Here is a 15,056-nt window from a genome sequence, read left to right on the forward strand (position 1 = left end):
CAAGAGCCCCCCCCCCCCCCCCCCCCCCCTTGGTGACTAGGGAGGGTAAAGGTGCCTTTGGCAGTCAATGGAGTAGGTTGGGAATGTGTAATGCAGGGAGCATAGAGGGAGTTCTCAGGAGCCTCTGCTCTCAGCAGCATCCTGGGTGAAGGATTAACGGGATACATTTGAATGATTTGTTCCCTGTGCTCTTCGGCTTGGTACTTGGTTCCATAGGTCCAGAGCAGTGGAGACTGCTGAGGGGATAACATAAATAAATTGTGTGCAATTCAAAGCCTCACATTGCTGTGTTCATGTTGCTGAGAAGTACATAAAATACAATAACAGGGATGATAGGGCTACTGTATCTTCAGACTGCTAACCAGCCCACTTAAATGATTGGTATAGGATACATGATTCAAACCTCAAATGCTTCAAACATTCCAAACCATAAAAAGCCCAAAATACTGACTTACCTGCACATTTTGTTGTCTGTCCACTTACCCAATGTTGTAGTTGACACAATTCAGGAAGAACCAACACCTCTGATGCTGCTAACATTTATGAGCTGCTGACCACATGTTGTCATGGCAGCTGACAGTTTGCCAGGGAGTTTTTGTTGCTGTCTGTGAATGTAGCAACAATGTAACAAGAACCAACATATGTTATGCTTAGACAAAACCCAGAAGATTTTGTTAGATGTCTTTTTTATTAACAGTCACTAATTTCAAATGGCACACTTGTATTGCTCTCTGTTTGCTTTTTACATGTTGTCAATACCTTTTTATCAATCTCCATTTCATCCAACCAAGTTATTTTGCAATATAATGATTATTCATTAACCTATCATCTCATCATGATTCCTATGAAACACATTTTTAACTGTTTCGGACAACTAGACAACAATTTTCGTTTCAATCTAACTTTGAGAATTGGAGTGTGTATCTCGACATGCACCGTTGAGACTAATTATAGGCTTAATTACATGTAGGCATATTTAGCTCTCGAACATAGCTTGCATTTTTGTTGAAACTGTATCATTCAAACTCTTAGATAAATAGATCTACGTGTGACTTCAATAGTGTTTTAGCATTTGAAAAGGTACTATCTGGAATGTGATTGAGCACAGGGAGACAAAACATAATGAAATGAATGGTGATTCAAGTGTCAGAATTCAAGTATGAATAAAAGCAATGCAACATCCAGAGGTCTTAACGGACAATTATCTTTGTGATTGGGTGAATAAGGATATTAGAAACTCTGCCAGCGACTTGGACATTAGTTTTATGAGAACCTTTGAAATACAGTCAATACGTTTCCCATGACAATATAATGTATAAAACACATTGAAATCAAGATATGCAACAGTTGAAGTCGGAAGTTTATATACACCTTGGCCAATTACATTTAAACTCAGTTTTTCACAATTCCTGACATTTTAATCCAAGTAAAAATTCCCTGTCATTTTATTTTATTTTTGACCTTTTATTTAACTAGGCAAATCTGTTAAAGAACAAAATCTTATTTTCAATGACAGCATAGGAACAGTGGGTTAACTGCCTGTTCAGGGGCAGAACGACAGATTTGTACCTTGTCAGCTCGAGGATTTGAACTTGCAACCTTCCGGTTACTAGTCCAACTCTCTAACCACTAGGATACCCTGCCGCCCCGTCTTAGGTCAGTTAGGATCACCACTTTATTTTAAGAATGTGAAATGTCAGAATAATAGTAGAGAGAATGAATGACTTATTTCAGCTTTTATTTCTTTCATCACATTCCCAGTGGGTCAGAAGTTTACATACACTCAATTAGTATTTGGTCGCATTGCCTTTAAAATTGTTTAACTTTGGTCAAATGTTTTGGGTAGCCTTCCACAATAAGTTGGGTGAATTTTGACCCATTCCTTCTGACAGAACTGGTGTAATTGATTCAGGTCTGAAGGCCTCCTTGCTCGCATATGCTTTTTCAGTTCTGCCCACACATTTTCTATAGGATTGATGTCAGGGCTTTGTGATGGCCACTCCCAATACCTTTTTAAGCCATTTTGCCACAACTTTGGAAGTATGCTTAGGGTCATTGTCCATTTGGAAGACCCATTTGCGACCAAGCTTTAACTGATGTCTTGATGTTGCTTCAATATATTCACATACTTTTCCTACCTCATGATGCCATCTATTTTGTGAAGTGCACCAGTCCCTCCTGCAGCAAAGCACCCCCACAACATGATGCTGCCACCCCCGTGCTTCACGGTTGGGATGGTGTTCTTTGGCTTGCAAGCCTCACCCTTTTTCCTCCAAACATAATGATGGTCATTATGGTTAAACAGTTCTATTTTTGTTTCATCAGACCAGAGGACATTTCTCCAAAAAGTACGATCTTTGTCCCCATGTGCAGCTGCAAACCGTAGTCTGGCTTTTTTTTATGGCGGTTTGGGAGCAGTAGTTTCTTCCTTGCTGAGCAGCCTTTTCATGTTATGTTGGTATAGGACTCGTTTTACTGTGGATATAGATACTTTTGTAGCTGTTTCCTCCAGCATCTTCACAAGGTCCTTTGCTGTTGTTCTGGGATTGATTTGCACTTTTTGCACCACAGTACATTCATCTCTGAGAGAGAACGCGTCTCCTTACTGAGCGGTATGACAACTGCGTGGTCCCATGGTGTTTATACATGCGTACTATTGTTTGTACAGATGAGCGTGGTACCTTCAGGCGTTTGGAAATTGCTTCCAAGGATGAACCAGACTTGTGGAGGTCTACAATTTATTTTCTGAAGTCTTGGCTGATTTTTATTGTTTTTCCCATGATGTCAAGCAAAGAGGCACTGATTTTGAAGGTAGGCCTTGAAATAAATCCACAGGTACACCTCCAATTGACTCAAATGATGTCAATTAGCCTATAAGAAGCTTCTAAAGCCATGACATAATTTTCAGGAATTTTCCAAGCTGTTTAAAGGCACAGTCAACCTAGTGTATGTAAACTTCTGACCCACTGGAATTGTGATACTGTGAATCATAAGTGAAATAATCTGTCTGTAAACAATTGTTGGAAAAATTACTTGTGTCATGCACAAAGTAGATGTCCTAACGAACTTGCCAAAACTATAGTTTGTTAACAAGAAATTTGTAGAGTGGTTGAAGAATGAGTTTTAATGACTCCAACCTAAGTGTACGTAAACTTCCGACTTCAACTGTATATTTTAAAGATGCACATCAATACTGCCCTCAAGGCACAATAATTACTACTGTACCATTATGTAATACAGTAATCTACACTAGCTTTCCAAAGTTTGGGGTCACTTAGAAATGTCCTTGTTTTTGAAAGAAAAGCTATTTTTTTTGTCCATTTAAAATAACAGAAAATTGATCAGAAATACAGTGTAGACATTGTTAATGTTGTAAATCACTTGTAGCTGGAAACGGCTGATTTTGAATGGAATATTGACATAGGCGTACAGAGGCAAGGAAAACACACAAGAACTCTGGTCAGAACGTGACAGGCCCATTATCAGCAACCATCACTCCTGTGTTCCAATGGCACGTTGGGTTAGCTAATCCAAGTTTATCATTTTAAAAGGCTAATTGATCATTAGAAAACCCTTTTGCAATTATGTTAGCACAGCTGAAAACTGTTATCATTAATGAAGCAATAAAACTGGCCTTCTTTAGACTAATTGAGTATCTGGAGCATCAGCCTTTGTGGGTTCGATTACAGGCTCAAAATGGCCAGAAACAAAGACCTTTCTTCTGAAACTTGTCAGTCTATTCCTGTTTTGCGAAATGAAGGCTATTCCATGTGAGAAATTGTCAAGGAACTGAAGATCTCGTACAACGCTGTGTACTACTCCCTTCACAGAGCAGCGCAAACTGGCTCTAACCAGAATAGAAAGAGCAGTGGGAGGCCCCTGTGCACAACAGAGCAAGAGGACAAGTACATTAAAATGTCTAGTTTGAGAAACAGACGGCTCAGAAGTCCTCAACTGGCAGCTTCATTAAATAATACCCGCAAAACACCCGTATCAACGTCAACAGTGAAGAGGCGACTCCAGGATGCTTGGACTTCTAGGCAGAGTTGCAAAGAAAGAGCCATATCTCAGACTGGCCAATAAAAAGAAAAGATTCAGATGGGAAAAAGAACAGACACTGAACAGAGGAACTCTGCCTGTGCACAACTGAGCAAGGGGACAAGTACATTAAAATGTCTAGTTTGAGAAACAGACGGCTCACAAGTCCTCAACTGGCAGCTTCATTAAATAATACCCGTAAAACACCAGTATCAACGTCAACAGTGAAGAGGTGACTCCGGGATGCTGGCAGAGTTCCTCTGTTCAGTGTCTGTTCTTTTTCCCATCTTAATTTTTTTATTTTTATTGGCCAGTCTGAGATATAGCTCTTTCTTTGCAACTCTGCCTAGAAGGCCAAGCATCCTGGAGTCGCCTCTTCACTGTTGACGTTGATACTGGTGTTTTGCGGGTATTATTTAATGAAGCTGCCAGTTGAGGACTTGTGAGCCGTCTGTTTCTCAAACTAGACATTTTAATGTACTTGTCCTCTTGCTCTGTTGTGCACAGGGGCCTCCCACTCTTCTTTCTATTCTGGTTAGAGCCAGTTTGCGCTGTTCTGTGAAGGGAGTAGTACACAACGTTGTACGAGATCTTCAGTTTCTTGGCAATTTCTGGCATGGAATAGCCTTCATTTCTCAGAACAACAATAGACTGACGAGTTTCAGAAGAAAGTAATTTGTTTCTGACCATTTTGAGCCTGTAATCGAACCCACAAATGCTGATGCTCCAGATACTCAATTTGTCTAAAGAAGGACAGTTTTATTGCTTCTTTGATCAAAACAACAGTTTTGAGCTGTGTTAACATAATTGCAAAGGGGTTTTCGAATGATCAATTCGTTTTAAAATTATAAACTTGGATTAGCTAACACAACGTGCCATTTGAACACAGGAGTGATGGTTGCAGATAATGGGCCTCTGTACGTCTATGTAGATATTCCATTCAAAATCTGTTTCCAGCTACAATAGTCATTTACAACATTAACAATGTCGACACTGTGTTTCTGATCAATTTGATGTTATTTTAATGGACACATTTTTTTTTTTGCTTTTCTTTCGAAAACAAGGACATTTCTAAGTTACCCCAAACTTTTGGACGGTAGTGTACATAGTATGTTACCTTCACTTACTTGACACAGATACATTTTGTTCCATTAGAAACATGCAAAAGCAAAGAAAATGTAACTTCTCAATATTGTGTTCTATGTAGATCAGGCAGTTTGATTTTCTGTGACTTTGGTTCTTTTCAAGAGGACTATATGTGAAAACACCCTAAAACAACACCAATCTCAGTCCTCTTTTAAAGTGAACTCTAGGATTTAAAAAAAAGAATCTAAAGAACTCGGTTATCTTTGTATTCACATTGCCCTTGCCTTTAAATGAGGACTCAACACTTTTGCCAGTTCACTTCCCCTATTTTGTGGTCTGAGTTGTCTTTGCTTTCACATTGCTAAGACAGATTTTGGTTCCTGTTTTCAACATTCACTCAATGCACTCTGGGTTTTTACAAAGTGCAGGACAAGCCATTCCATCAATGTTATTGGACAGCTAGACACACCTACTTACATTTTGGAAGCTAATATATTTAATTTAGTTAAAAGATGAGACATAATAATAATAATAATAATAATAATAATAATAATAATAATAATAATAATAATAATAATAATAATAATAATAATAATAATAATAATAATCAGAAGGTATTAACATGTTCATATTATTGGTAACATAATAAATAGCAGAAGAATAACTGAAGATAAGGCTGTAATTAAATTGTACACCCAAGGCTACTGTTCTTTTTGGGTACATAATCAATTCTAGGTCCTATGTTGTGATTCTCACCAAATATGTTGTTGCCTTCTCATAATGTTCAAACCTCACAATCGAATAAACAGCTCTCTCTTAGCCAAAAGATCACATATTGCAAACAAATAATCTGAACTAAAAACTCCACACATATTTTGGAATGTCTGTACATCCTTGACAATCGCTAATCAATATCCAACAACGGCACACGTTGTTTTCCACAAACTTGCACATCTCTTTTGTGGCACCAATGTGAGGGGTTATGTCTTGGGAAATGGTGTTGCAGTGGCTAGTGTGTGGTGGGTGAATAATGATAAGTGAACCTGGGGAGATTGTGTTCACATTGCCCTATAAAATTTAATCTCGAGATGGTCTCAGTTCAGTTCACTTTGGGGACTCTTGAAGGTTCTGAGTTCCTTTGGAGAGTTCACACTGCACAAAAAAAATTAAGCGAACCGCACTGAGTTCCCAAAAATTGTCTGAAAGGGACCAAGTGTGAAAACACACTCAGAATGTGTCAATGAAAGCATTTTGAAATTGGCAATGATGACTAAACAGGGTAACAGTAATAAACATGTGGCCCATCAGGAGAGTGTGAACTCTCCAAAGGAACTCAGAACCCTCAAGAGTCCCCAAAGTGAACTGAACTCAGACCATCTCGAGATTCACTTTTTTAGGGCAATGTGAACACAATCTCCCCAGATTCGCTTATCATTACAAGACAATACACATGTCCTTTTTTTTTTTAAACAGAAAAGGGAAACTTTTCACGATGACATAATGCCAAATGCACCTCACTGAGAGCTGGTCATCACTGAATCAAACATTCAAATCCAGCTCTTTTTAGTTTGACTCACAATCATGTCTGCAGCAGGAGATAATACCAATACAGATCCAACGTGCACATGAGACTGAGAACTATGCAGCCTTTATATGAATCTGAGCATACAACACAGAGCCAGTGTGTAACACAATTTCAGTCCTGTCAACAGAACAGTCTTTATATGCTCTTGGACTCTCAATATAATTTGGAATATATTGTTACTGAATCAGTCAAATGTCTCTTGGTCCCTCAGAGTGAGGTCTCCAGGCAGCAGGACCCCCGGCGGACATAAAAGCGCCGCACCTCTGTGGTGGAGTCACCACTACCGCAGCCCTCGGGTCGGTGCACAATGAGGACAGGGAAGAAGCGTGCGTCCCGGTAGCTGGGCGGGCTCTCGTTGAGAGCCAGCTGGCTGGAGTAGGAACGGCAACACTGCTCATCCACGCAGCAGCGGTCAGTCAGTGTGCTGCTGCGGCTCCTCCACAGGCCTACGGTGCGCCGAGAGCCGTACATCCGGCACAGTGAGAAGTGTGAGGTGTCCAGGGAGAGGCGGGAGTGAAAGGCATGATGGGAGAAGATGGAGGAACAGCTGGAGCTGGTGGTGGCCCGCCTCTGTCCAACCTCGCTCTGAAGCTGGCAGCAGTGCTCACAGTCCTGCACCAGTGTGCTATAGCTCTGGGCTGGGTGGCTGTCTAGCAGGAAGCAGTTAGAGGACCTGGTGTCATCAGCTGTACCAGAGTCCGAAGCCCCCAGGTTCATCAGCATGGCTTCTGAGTAGCTGGGGATCAACTGGTGGTTGGAGCGGATGTGCCACTCCAGCTCAGTGCTGTCCACAGTATCTACCCGAGGGAGACCACTCCTGATGGGAACCTCCTCCTCTGTTGGAGAGGGGCTGCTGTGGCTGTACTCCAGCCCAAAGAGCTTCTCAACATGGTAGTGCACAAAGGCTGTACGGTACTCTATAAGCACCCTCAGGGGCCAGGACAGCATGAGCAGAGCAGTGAACCAGAACGCCACCTGAGAAGTATACCAGGGAAGCCGGTCAGGGTCCACGTAGGCTATCAGGTGCTCTTTAAAGTCCACGTTTTTCAGTTGCATCCCTTCCCGAGCCTCCATGTAGTCATCCAAACCCTCAATCTCTGAGAAGAACCTGGCACGTTGGTTGAGGTAATTATTTTCTGGTCCGGCCCCAGCGAAACTGAAGCACTTGGTGAAACGAAGTCTTGTCGCCGGGTGGCTCTCCAGTCCACGTAGATCCCGTGAGACGTCCCGCATACCGCAGCGACTGTAGTCAAACTCTCCCTCCCTCACGCGTGTGTTGACCCGCTCATGGTAGACCTGGGTGGTGGTGTAGGCATCCCCGGTCCGGTAGCGGGTCACCTGTCTGGTCCTCCGAACAAAATGGTAACTTATGGCCTTCCACCAAACACACGGACGAGCCTGTCGCATCCGCAATACCCGCTCATATACGCTATCCACGTCAGCCTTACACTGTAGCTCACTGCAAGCCCGGCAGTGCCAACACTCTACCAGGTAGACGACATAGAGCATGAACAGGAAGGCCAGAGGGATGTACACGTAGCCGTCAGAGCAGGGGCTGTCATGGTAGATCATAGAGCGGCCTCCCATGCCAACCCCTCTGAGTGAGGAAATGGAGGCTGTCAGGGAGGTGACAGATGAGTCGAAGCTGAGCTTTGTGACTCGGGTGAGCTGGCACCAAGCCACAGTGCCAAGGCAGCTGTACATGAGTAGGGAGAGGAGAAGGCAGCGCCAGTGGGACTCTCGGCACATACAGGCACTCAGTGACTGCTTCACAGGCCGCTGCTGCAGGGGGAGAGAGAGAGAGAAGTGAAAAGGGAGAGAGCGAGAGAAAAGCTTACATACAATACTCTAACTTTTAAAAAATAGTTGTGGATGACAAATGGCTGCATTTAAATAGCTTTTAGCAGAGTTATTAAAAGGAGAACAGTGTTTTGAAGAACTTCCAGAATTCCCTAGGGAATCTCTAATGAAAGTACAATCGCTTCTTTACGTTGCCTCTTTCTTGCCATGCCATGTCTGATCAGTTTGTCTATATTTCTGTGTTTAAGGAGAGCTGGATCACAATGTAGGCTTTAGCTATACAGCTTTACCTATACAGATTTACCTATACAGGTTGAAAGGTTTTCAACGGGTCAGAAAGCAACAGGGTCACATGAATAATAGATCTACTGTACCATATGAAAGAGAATGGTAAAACATGATGAAAAGTGAGTACACACCAATGAGCCTAAAAATAAAATGCAGTGCTCCAATATTGCTGTCGGCAAAATGCTAATTACTATAGCAGAGCTGTAACGTGCTGAGCTTTTTGAAACTCCAAGTACAGTAAATGAGGTTGAAGCGCTACCATGTACAGTAGCTTGCAGGAATTTCATTTAAGGCTACTTTGCTCAATGAAAACAGCCAGTGGTGGAAAAAGTACCCAATTGTCATACTGGAGTAAAAGTATAGATACCTTAATATAAAGTTACTCAAGTAAAAGTGGAAGTCACCCAGTAAAAATACTACTTGAGTAAAAGTCAAAAGGTATTTGGTTCTAAATATACTTAAGTATCAAAAGTATAAACTCTTATATTGACTTTTGCAATAATTTCAATAATTATTACAAGATGGTTCTTGTCAAATTATTCTTGTTTTTAAAATGTACGGATAGCCAGGGGCACACTCCAACACTCAGACATAATTTACAAAAGATGACCAGGGATGTTCTCTTGATAAGTGTGATAAGTGTGTGAATAGGACAATTTTCCTATCCTGTTAAGCATTCAAAATGTAACAAGTACTTTTGGATGTCATGGAAAATGTAGGGAGTAAAAAGTACATTATTTTCTTTAGGAATTTAGTGAAGTAAAAGTTGCCCAAAATGTTAATAGTAAATTAAGGTACATATACCCCCAAAAACGACTTAATTTTATTTTTTACTTAAGTACTTTACACCACTGGAAACAACTGCAAATAACTTTAGGTACAACTCTAACATTCCACCCAAATCCTTCCTCACCACTATGTTACTGCTAACCTTTCAACCATCTTTGCATGGGTTACAGTAAGTAGGCGCCATTTCCAACAGGGCAAGCGTATCCTCAATCCCCCAGTGACCTCTGCTGCTAAAATGAACATTGACTTTCTATACTTAACTTGACCACAACAGAATCAAACGCACAGGTAATTGGATTACACATTCTTCGTACCCTGTACAGTATATCTGCTAAGTGTCAAGTGAAGAGCTGATTGCGGCTACCCCGGTCTGTCCTGGCATCTTCAAAATTGCTCACATTTGCAATTATGACTGCCAATGAAATGTGTCCTCTTCAGCAGAAGCATTGTCCCAGAGGTGCTCTATTTATTTCCAGTACAATAAGTATAGTGTCCCAGACCTAAGTCAACTGGACATAAAACGTTTAGGCAGGGTAAGTGTACATACTGTATTTGTACTTTTGTCCTGTTGTAAAGAAGCATACATGTTTTGACTGTTTCACCTAATTCAGGTCTTTTCAGGTGTACAACAGCCATCCATGACGATCAACTGACCACATAGACAAAGTGTCATGGTCTTTTCACCTTCTCATTCTCATGCGAGAAACATTGAATGAACTGATATGTGATAAAGGGAGAGTTCAGTCAGCAATGCTGAGGCTGATGACAGAAAGGGCTGACTCAGACAGGACATGTAAACCAGGTGTCGACACAAATCAAAAATACCACTTTGGAGCATCCTCATACAGGGCAACACAGCATCATGGGTCAGGACCTCTGGGGGGGACAGCAAATCTCACAATAAAAAATGTATCACCAAAAAAAACCATATTATATTTCACGGTAGGCTGCACACATCCAATTCCCCAGATGGAATTTGTGTAATTATAGCCTGACAGACAGGAGGTACAACTCCAGCATTCAGAGTACACATCATTAACTACAGGTTACAAAATCCAGCTTCTCTGTGCCTCGCATATCCATGGCATTACTAGGCTCTGTCTTCTTGAACATGTATTTCTTAGGAATATTATGTTGTTTTCTGTCTTATACCTAATAATGTACTTTTGAATGCAGAATTATAGTATATTCATGTAGATATAATGGTAGGGGTGGACATCATACAGGCCATATCTTGCTCTTGGCTATTGATGTGACTGGGGTGGCGCAGTGGCGGAGATCTTTGTGGGCTATACTCGGCCTTGTCTCAGGATGGTAAGTTGGTGGTTGAAGATATCCCTCTAGTGGTGTGGGGGCTGTGCTTTGGCAAAGTGGGTGAGGTTATATCCTTCCTGTTTGGCCCTGTTCGGGGGTATCATCGGATGGGGCCACAGTGTCTCCTGACCCCTCCTGTCTCAGCCTCCAGTATTTATGCTGCAGTAGTTTGTGTCGGGGGGCTAGGGTCAGTTTGTTATATCTGGAGTACTTCTCCTGTCTTATCCGGTGTCCTGTGTGAATTTAAGTATGCTCTCTCTAATTCTCTCTTTCTCTCTCTGAGGACCTGAGCCCTAGGACCATGCCTCAGGACTATCTGGCATGATGACTCCTTGCTGTCCCCAGTCCACCTGACCGTGCTCCTGCTCCAGTTTCAACTGTTCTGTTATGGAATCCTGACCTGTTCACCGGACATGCTACCTGTCCCAGCCCTATTATTTGACCATGCTGGTCATTTATGAACATTTGAACATCTTGGCCATGTTCTGTTATAATCTCCACCTGGCACAGCCAGAAGAGGACTGGCCACCCCTCATAGCCTGGTTCCTCTCTAGGTTTCTTCCTAGGTTTTGGCCTTTCTAGGGAGTTTTTCCTAGCCAACGTGCTTCAACACCTGCATTGCTTGCTGTTTGGGGTTTTAGACTGGGTTTCTGTACAGCACTTTGAGATATCAGCTGATGTACGAAGGGCTATAGAAATACATTTCATTTGATTTGATTGCACTTCCATCCAATCTGAGAAACTATTAAATGAAATAGCATTTTGCTGGTAAATCATTTGTGATGCCATTATTAGACTCCAGAGAACAGAATATTTTGTGATACAGAAATTGCACTCAGTACAGTTTCTTGCATCTGATGAATAGGTTGGAGTGGGGTTTCATCTATCTCATCTCAACTTAAGTCATTCCAAGCAAAGGATTTTGAGATACATTGATCTAAATATTTTGTCATTTAGAAAAGTTATACACCGAAACATCTCAAGGATGATCAATGGAAACAGGATGGCACTGAGATCAAAGTCCCATAGCAAAGGGTATGAATACTTATGTAAATAAGGTATCTGATTTTTCTTTTTAATACAACAATTTCTAAAAACCTGTTTTTACTTTGTCATTATGGGGTATTGTGTGTAGATTGCTGAGGAATTTGTTTTATTTAATTAATTTTTGAATAAAGCTGTAACGTAACAAAGTTGTTTAACACTTTTGTTGGTTACTACATGATTCCATATGTGTTATTTCATAGTGTTGATATCTTCACTATTATTCTACAATGTAGAAAATAGTAAAAATAAAGAAACTCTGGAATGACTTTGACTGGTACTGTATATAAATAATCTAATGAAGTTAGAGCTACAACCTTCGTTATACAGTGCATTCGGAAATCATACCGCTTCACTTTTTCCATTTTGTTACGTTACAGACTTTATCTAAAATCGATTAAATGTAATGTTTTACTTATCAATCTACACTCAATACCCCATAATGACAAAGCAAAAACGAGTTTTTAGAATTCTTTGCAAATGTATACAAAAACCACCTTATGTAAATAAGTATTCAGACCCTTTACTATGAGACTCTAAATTGAGCCTAGGTGCATCCTGTTTCCATTGATCATCCTTGATGGTTCTACATCTTGATTGTGGTCCACCTGTGGTAAATTCAATTGATTGGACATGATTTGGAAAGGCACACACCTGTCTATATAAGGTCCCACAGTTGACAGTGCATGTCAGAGCAAAAACCAGGCCTTGAGGTCGAAGGAATAGTCCGTAGAGCTCCGAGACAGGATTGTGTCGAGGCACAGATCTGGGGAAGGGTACCAAAATAATTCTGCAACATTGAAGGTCCACAAGAACACAGTGGCCTCCATCATTCTTAAATGGAAGAAGTTTGGAACCACCAAGACTCTTCCTCGAGTTGGCCACCCGGCCAAACAGATATCGGGGGAGAAAGGCCTTGGTCACCTTCCTGACCAAGAACCTGATGCTCACTCTGACAGAGCTCCAGAATTTCTCTGTGGAAATGGGAGAACCTTCCAGAAGGACAACCATCTCTGCAGAACTCCACCAATCAGGCCTTTATGGTAGAGTGGCCAGACGTAAGCCACTTGTCAGTAAAAGGCACATGACAACCCACTTGGAGTTTGCCAAATGGCACCTAAAGGACTCTCAGAACATGAGAAACAAGATTCTCTGGTCTGATGAAACCAAGATTGAACTCTTTGGCCTCAATGCCAACCATCACGTCTGGAGGAAACCTGGCACCATCCCTATGTAACTGATGTGAAATGGCTAGCTAGTTAGCGGTGGTGCGCGCTAATAGCGTTTCAATCGGTGACGTCACTTGCTCTGAGACCTTGAAGTAGTGGTTCCCCTTGCTCTGCAAGGGCTGCGGCTTTTGTGGAGCGATGGGTAACGATGCTGCATGGGTGTCAGTTGTATGTGTGTGCAAAGGGTCCCGGGTTTGAGCCCGGGTAGGGGCGAGGGGACGGACTAAATTTATACTGTTACACCTACGGTGAAGCATGGTAATGGCATCATCATGCTGTGGGGATGTTTTTCAGTGGCACGAACTGGGAGACTAGTCATGAAAATTGAACTGAGGAAAGTACTGAAAGATCCTTGATGAACACCTGCTCCAGAGCGCTGGAGACCACAGACTGGTGGCGACGGTTCACCTTCCAACAGGACAGCCAGGACAATGCAGGAATGGCTTCGGGACAAGTCTCTGATTGTCCTGAGTGGCCCAGCCAGAGCCCGCACGTGAACCTGATCAAACATCTCTGGAGAGACCTGAAAATAGCTGTGCAGCGCCACTCCCCATCCAACCTAACAGAGTTTGAGAGGATCTGCAGAGAAGAATGGGAGAAAATCTGCAAATACAGGTGTCCCAAGCTTGTAGCGTCATACCGAAGAAGACTCGTGGCTGTAATCACTGCCAAAAGTGCTTCAACGAAGTACTGCGTCTGAATACGTACTGTATGTAGAAGTGATATTTAAGTTTTTCATTTTTAATACATTTGCAAAAAAAATCGAAAAAACTGTTTTTGCTTTGTCATTATGGGGTATTGTGTGTAGATTGACGGAATTTAAAAATATATATATTTTAGAATAAGGCTGTAATGTAACAATGTGGATAAAGTTAAGGGGTATAAATACTTTCCTAATACACTATACCAGTAGGAGAGTCTGAATACAAATAATCCACTTGGTTAGAGAGAAAAATGTTAATTGTTTTTTAATAAGGTACAATATTAAGTTGGTATGTTTGCCTCCCGAGTTTTGCCCCCCCCTCTCCCATTTTGTTCCATTATTTGATTGAAATAATATACCTAGACTTTAGCTTTTAAGAATCAATTACTAAAACACTCCTACATAAAAAAAACATATAAATGGATTTGAACACATTAATCTTCGGGGGCCATTTTCCGCATAGAGAGGGGGTTGTCCGATATGGGGGGAAACGCCCCCAAAAATTCTGCCCACTTTTTTCCCTTAAAAAGGTGTTTGCCTAAGGATAGTCATATCTAAATCTGATCAAACTTCTGTCAGAAAATAGACATTTCCCCACCAAGTTACTCATGAATAGCAACAATCAAAATGATATAGGTCCACAGGTAAGGGCCTATTCATTGTGTGCCTTTTCTTATAAGGCTGCGGGCTGCACTTGTTTGCACCAATGAAAAAGTTGCCTTTCCACCAAATATATACAGTAGGCTAGAAGGCTATCTATCATATACTTTTAATTCATTAAAAATACATCATTATGCGCATTCTCAGGATGATGCTGTCATTACTATTATGTAATCTACGTTCAACCGCGTATCCTTTCGCTCACCTCCTCCAGTACATCAATGCTGGCAGGTGCATACTCTCCATCATTGGGGGTGTTGGGCGCTGTGTCTTCCGCAGTGGTATCCGTTTCCAAATCGGGAGAGAACATGCTGCTGTCTGGACATGGCAGAATCAAGTCAAAGCTTCCAGTAGGCTACCCCTTTCTTTTCTGGTCCCCAACAGATTCAGATCATCTGGTCTGGAGCCAAGGCGAATGGGGATCCCGCTTTTAAGAGCTCCAATCTCTTGAACCCGGGGGGCGGGGACGATTTGACCGCAGAGGCATGCGGATACCTTCAAGAGCAGATAAAAAAATAGA

At 41.7% G+C, this 15,056-nt stretch overlaps 1 protein-coding gene across 1 annotated transcript; it reads right to left on the minus strand.

Annotated features, from left to right (window-relative positions):
* Positions 1-6,809: 6,809 nt before the first annotated feature.
* Positions 6,810-15,031, minus strand: LOC110505361 (transmembrane protein 151B). Its single transcript, XM_021584537.3, has 2 exons — positions 14,742-15,031; positions 6,810-8,491 (listed from the first exon to the last, which is right to left on the minus strand). Exons 1-2 carry the CDS (start codon positions 14,844-14,846, stop codon positions 6,917-6,919), a joined length of 1,680 nt encoding a protein of 559 aa, XP_021440212.3. The 5' UTR covers positions 14,847-15,031; the 3' UTR covers positions 6,810-6,916.
* Positions 15,032-15,056: the final 25 nt, after the last annotated feature.

The sequence above is a fragment of the Oncorhynchus mykiss genome, chromosome 25, assembly GCF_057628025.1.
Source record: "Oncorhynchus mykiss isolate SJ-2025 chromosome 25, ASM5762802v1, whole genome shotgun sequence".
Lineage (NCBI taxonomy): Eukaryota > Metazoa > Chordata > Actinopteri > Salmoniformes > Salmonidae > Oncorhynchus > Oncorhynchus mykiss.

Excerpts from the sequence above, each read along its gene's own strand:
- LOC110505361 (XM_021584537.3), bottom strand. The coding sequence starts at position 14,846 with ATGTTCTCTCCCGATTTGGAAACGGATACCACTGCGGAAGACACAGCG. Across the intron at positions 8,492-14,741 it reads GCATTGATGTACTGGAGGAG|CAGCGGCCTGTGAAGCAGTC; the intron begins GTGAGCGAAAGG and ends CTCCCCCTGCAG.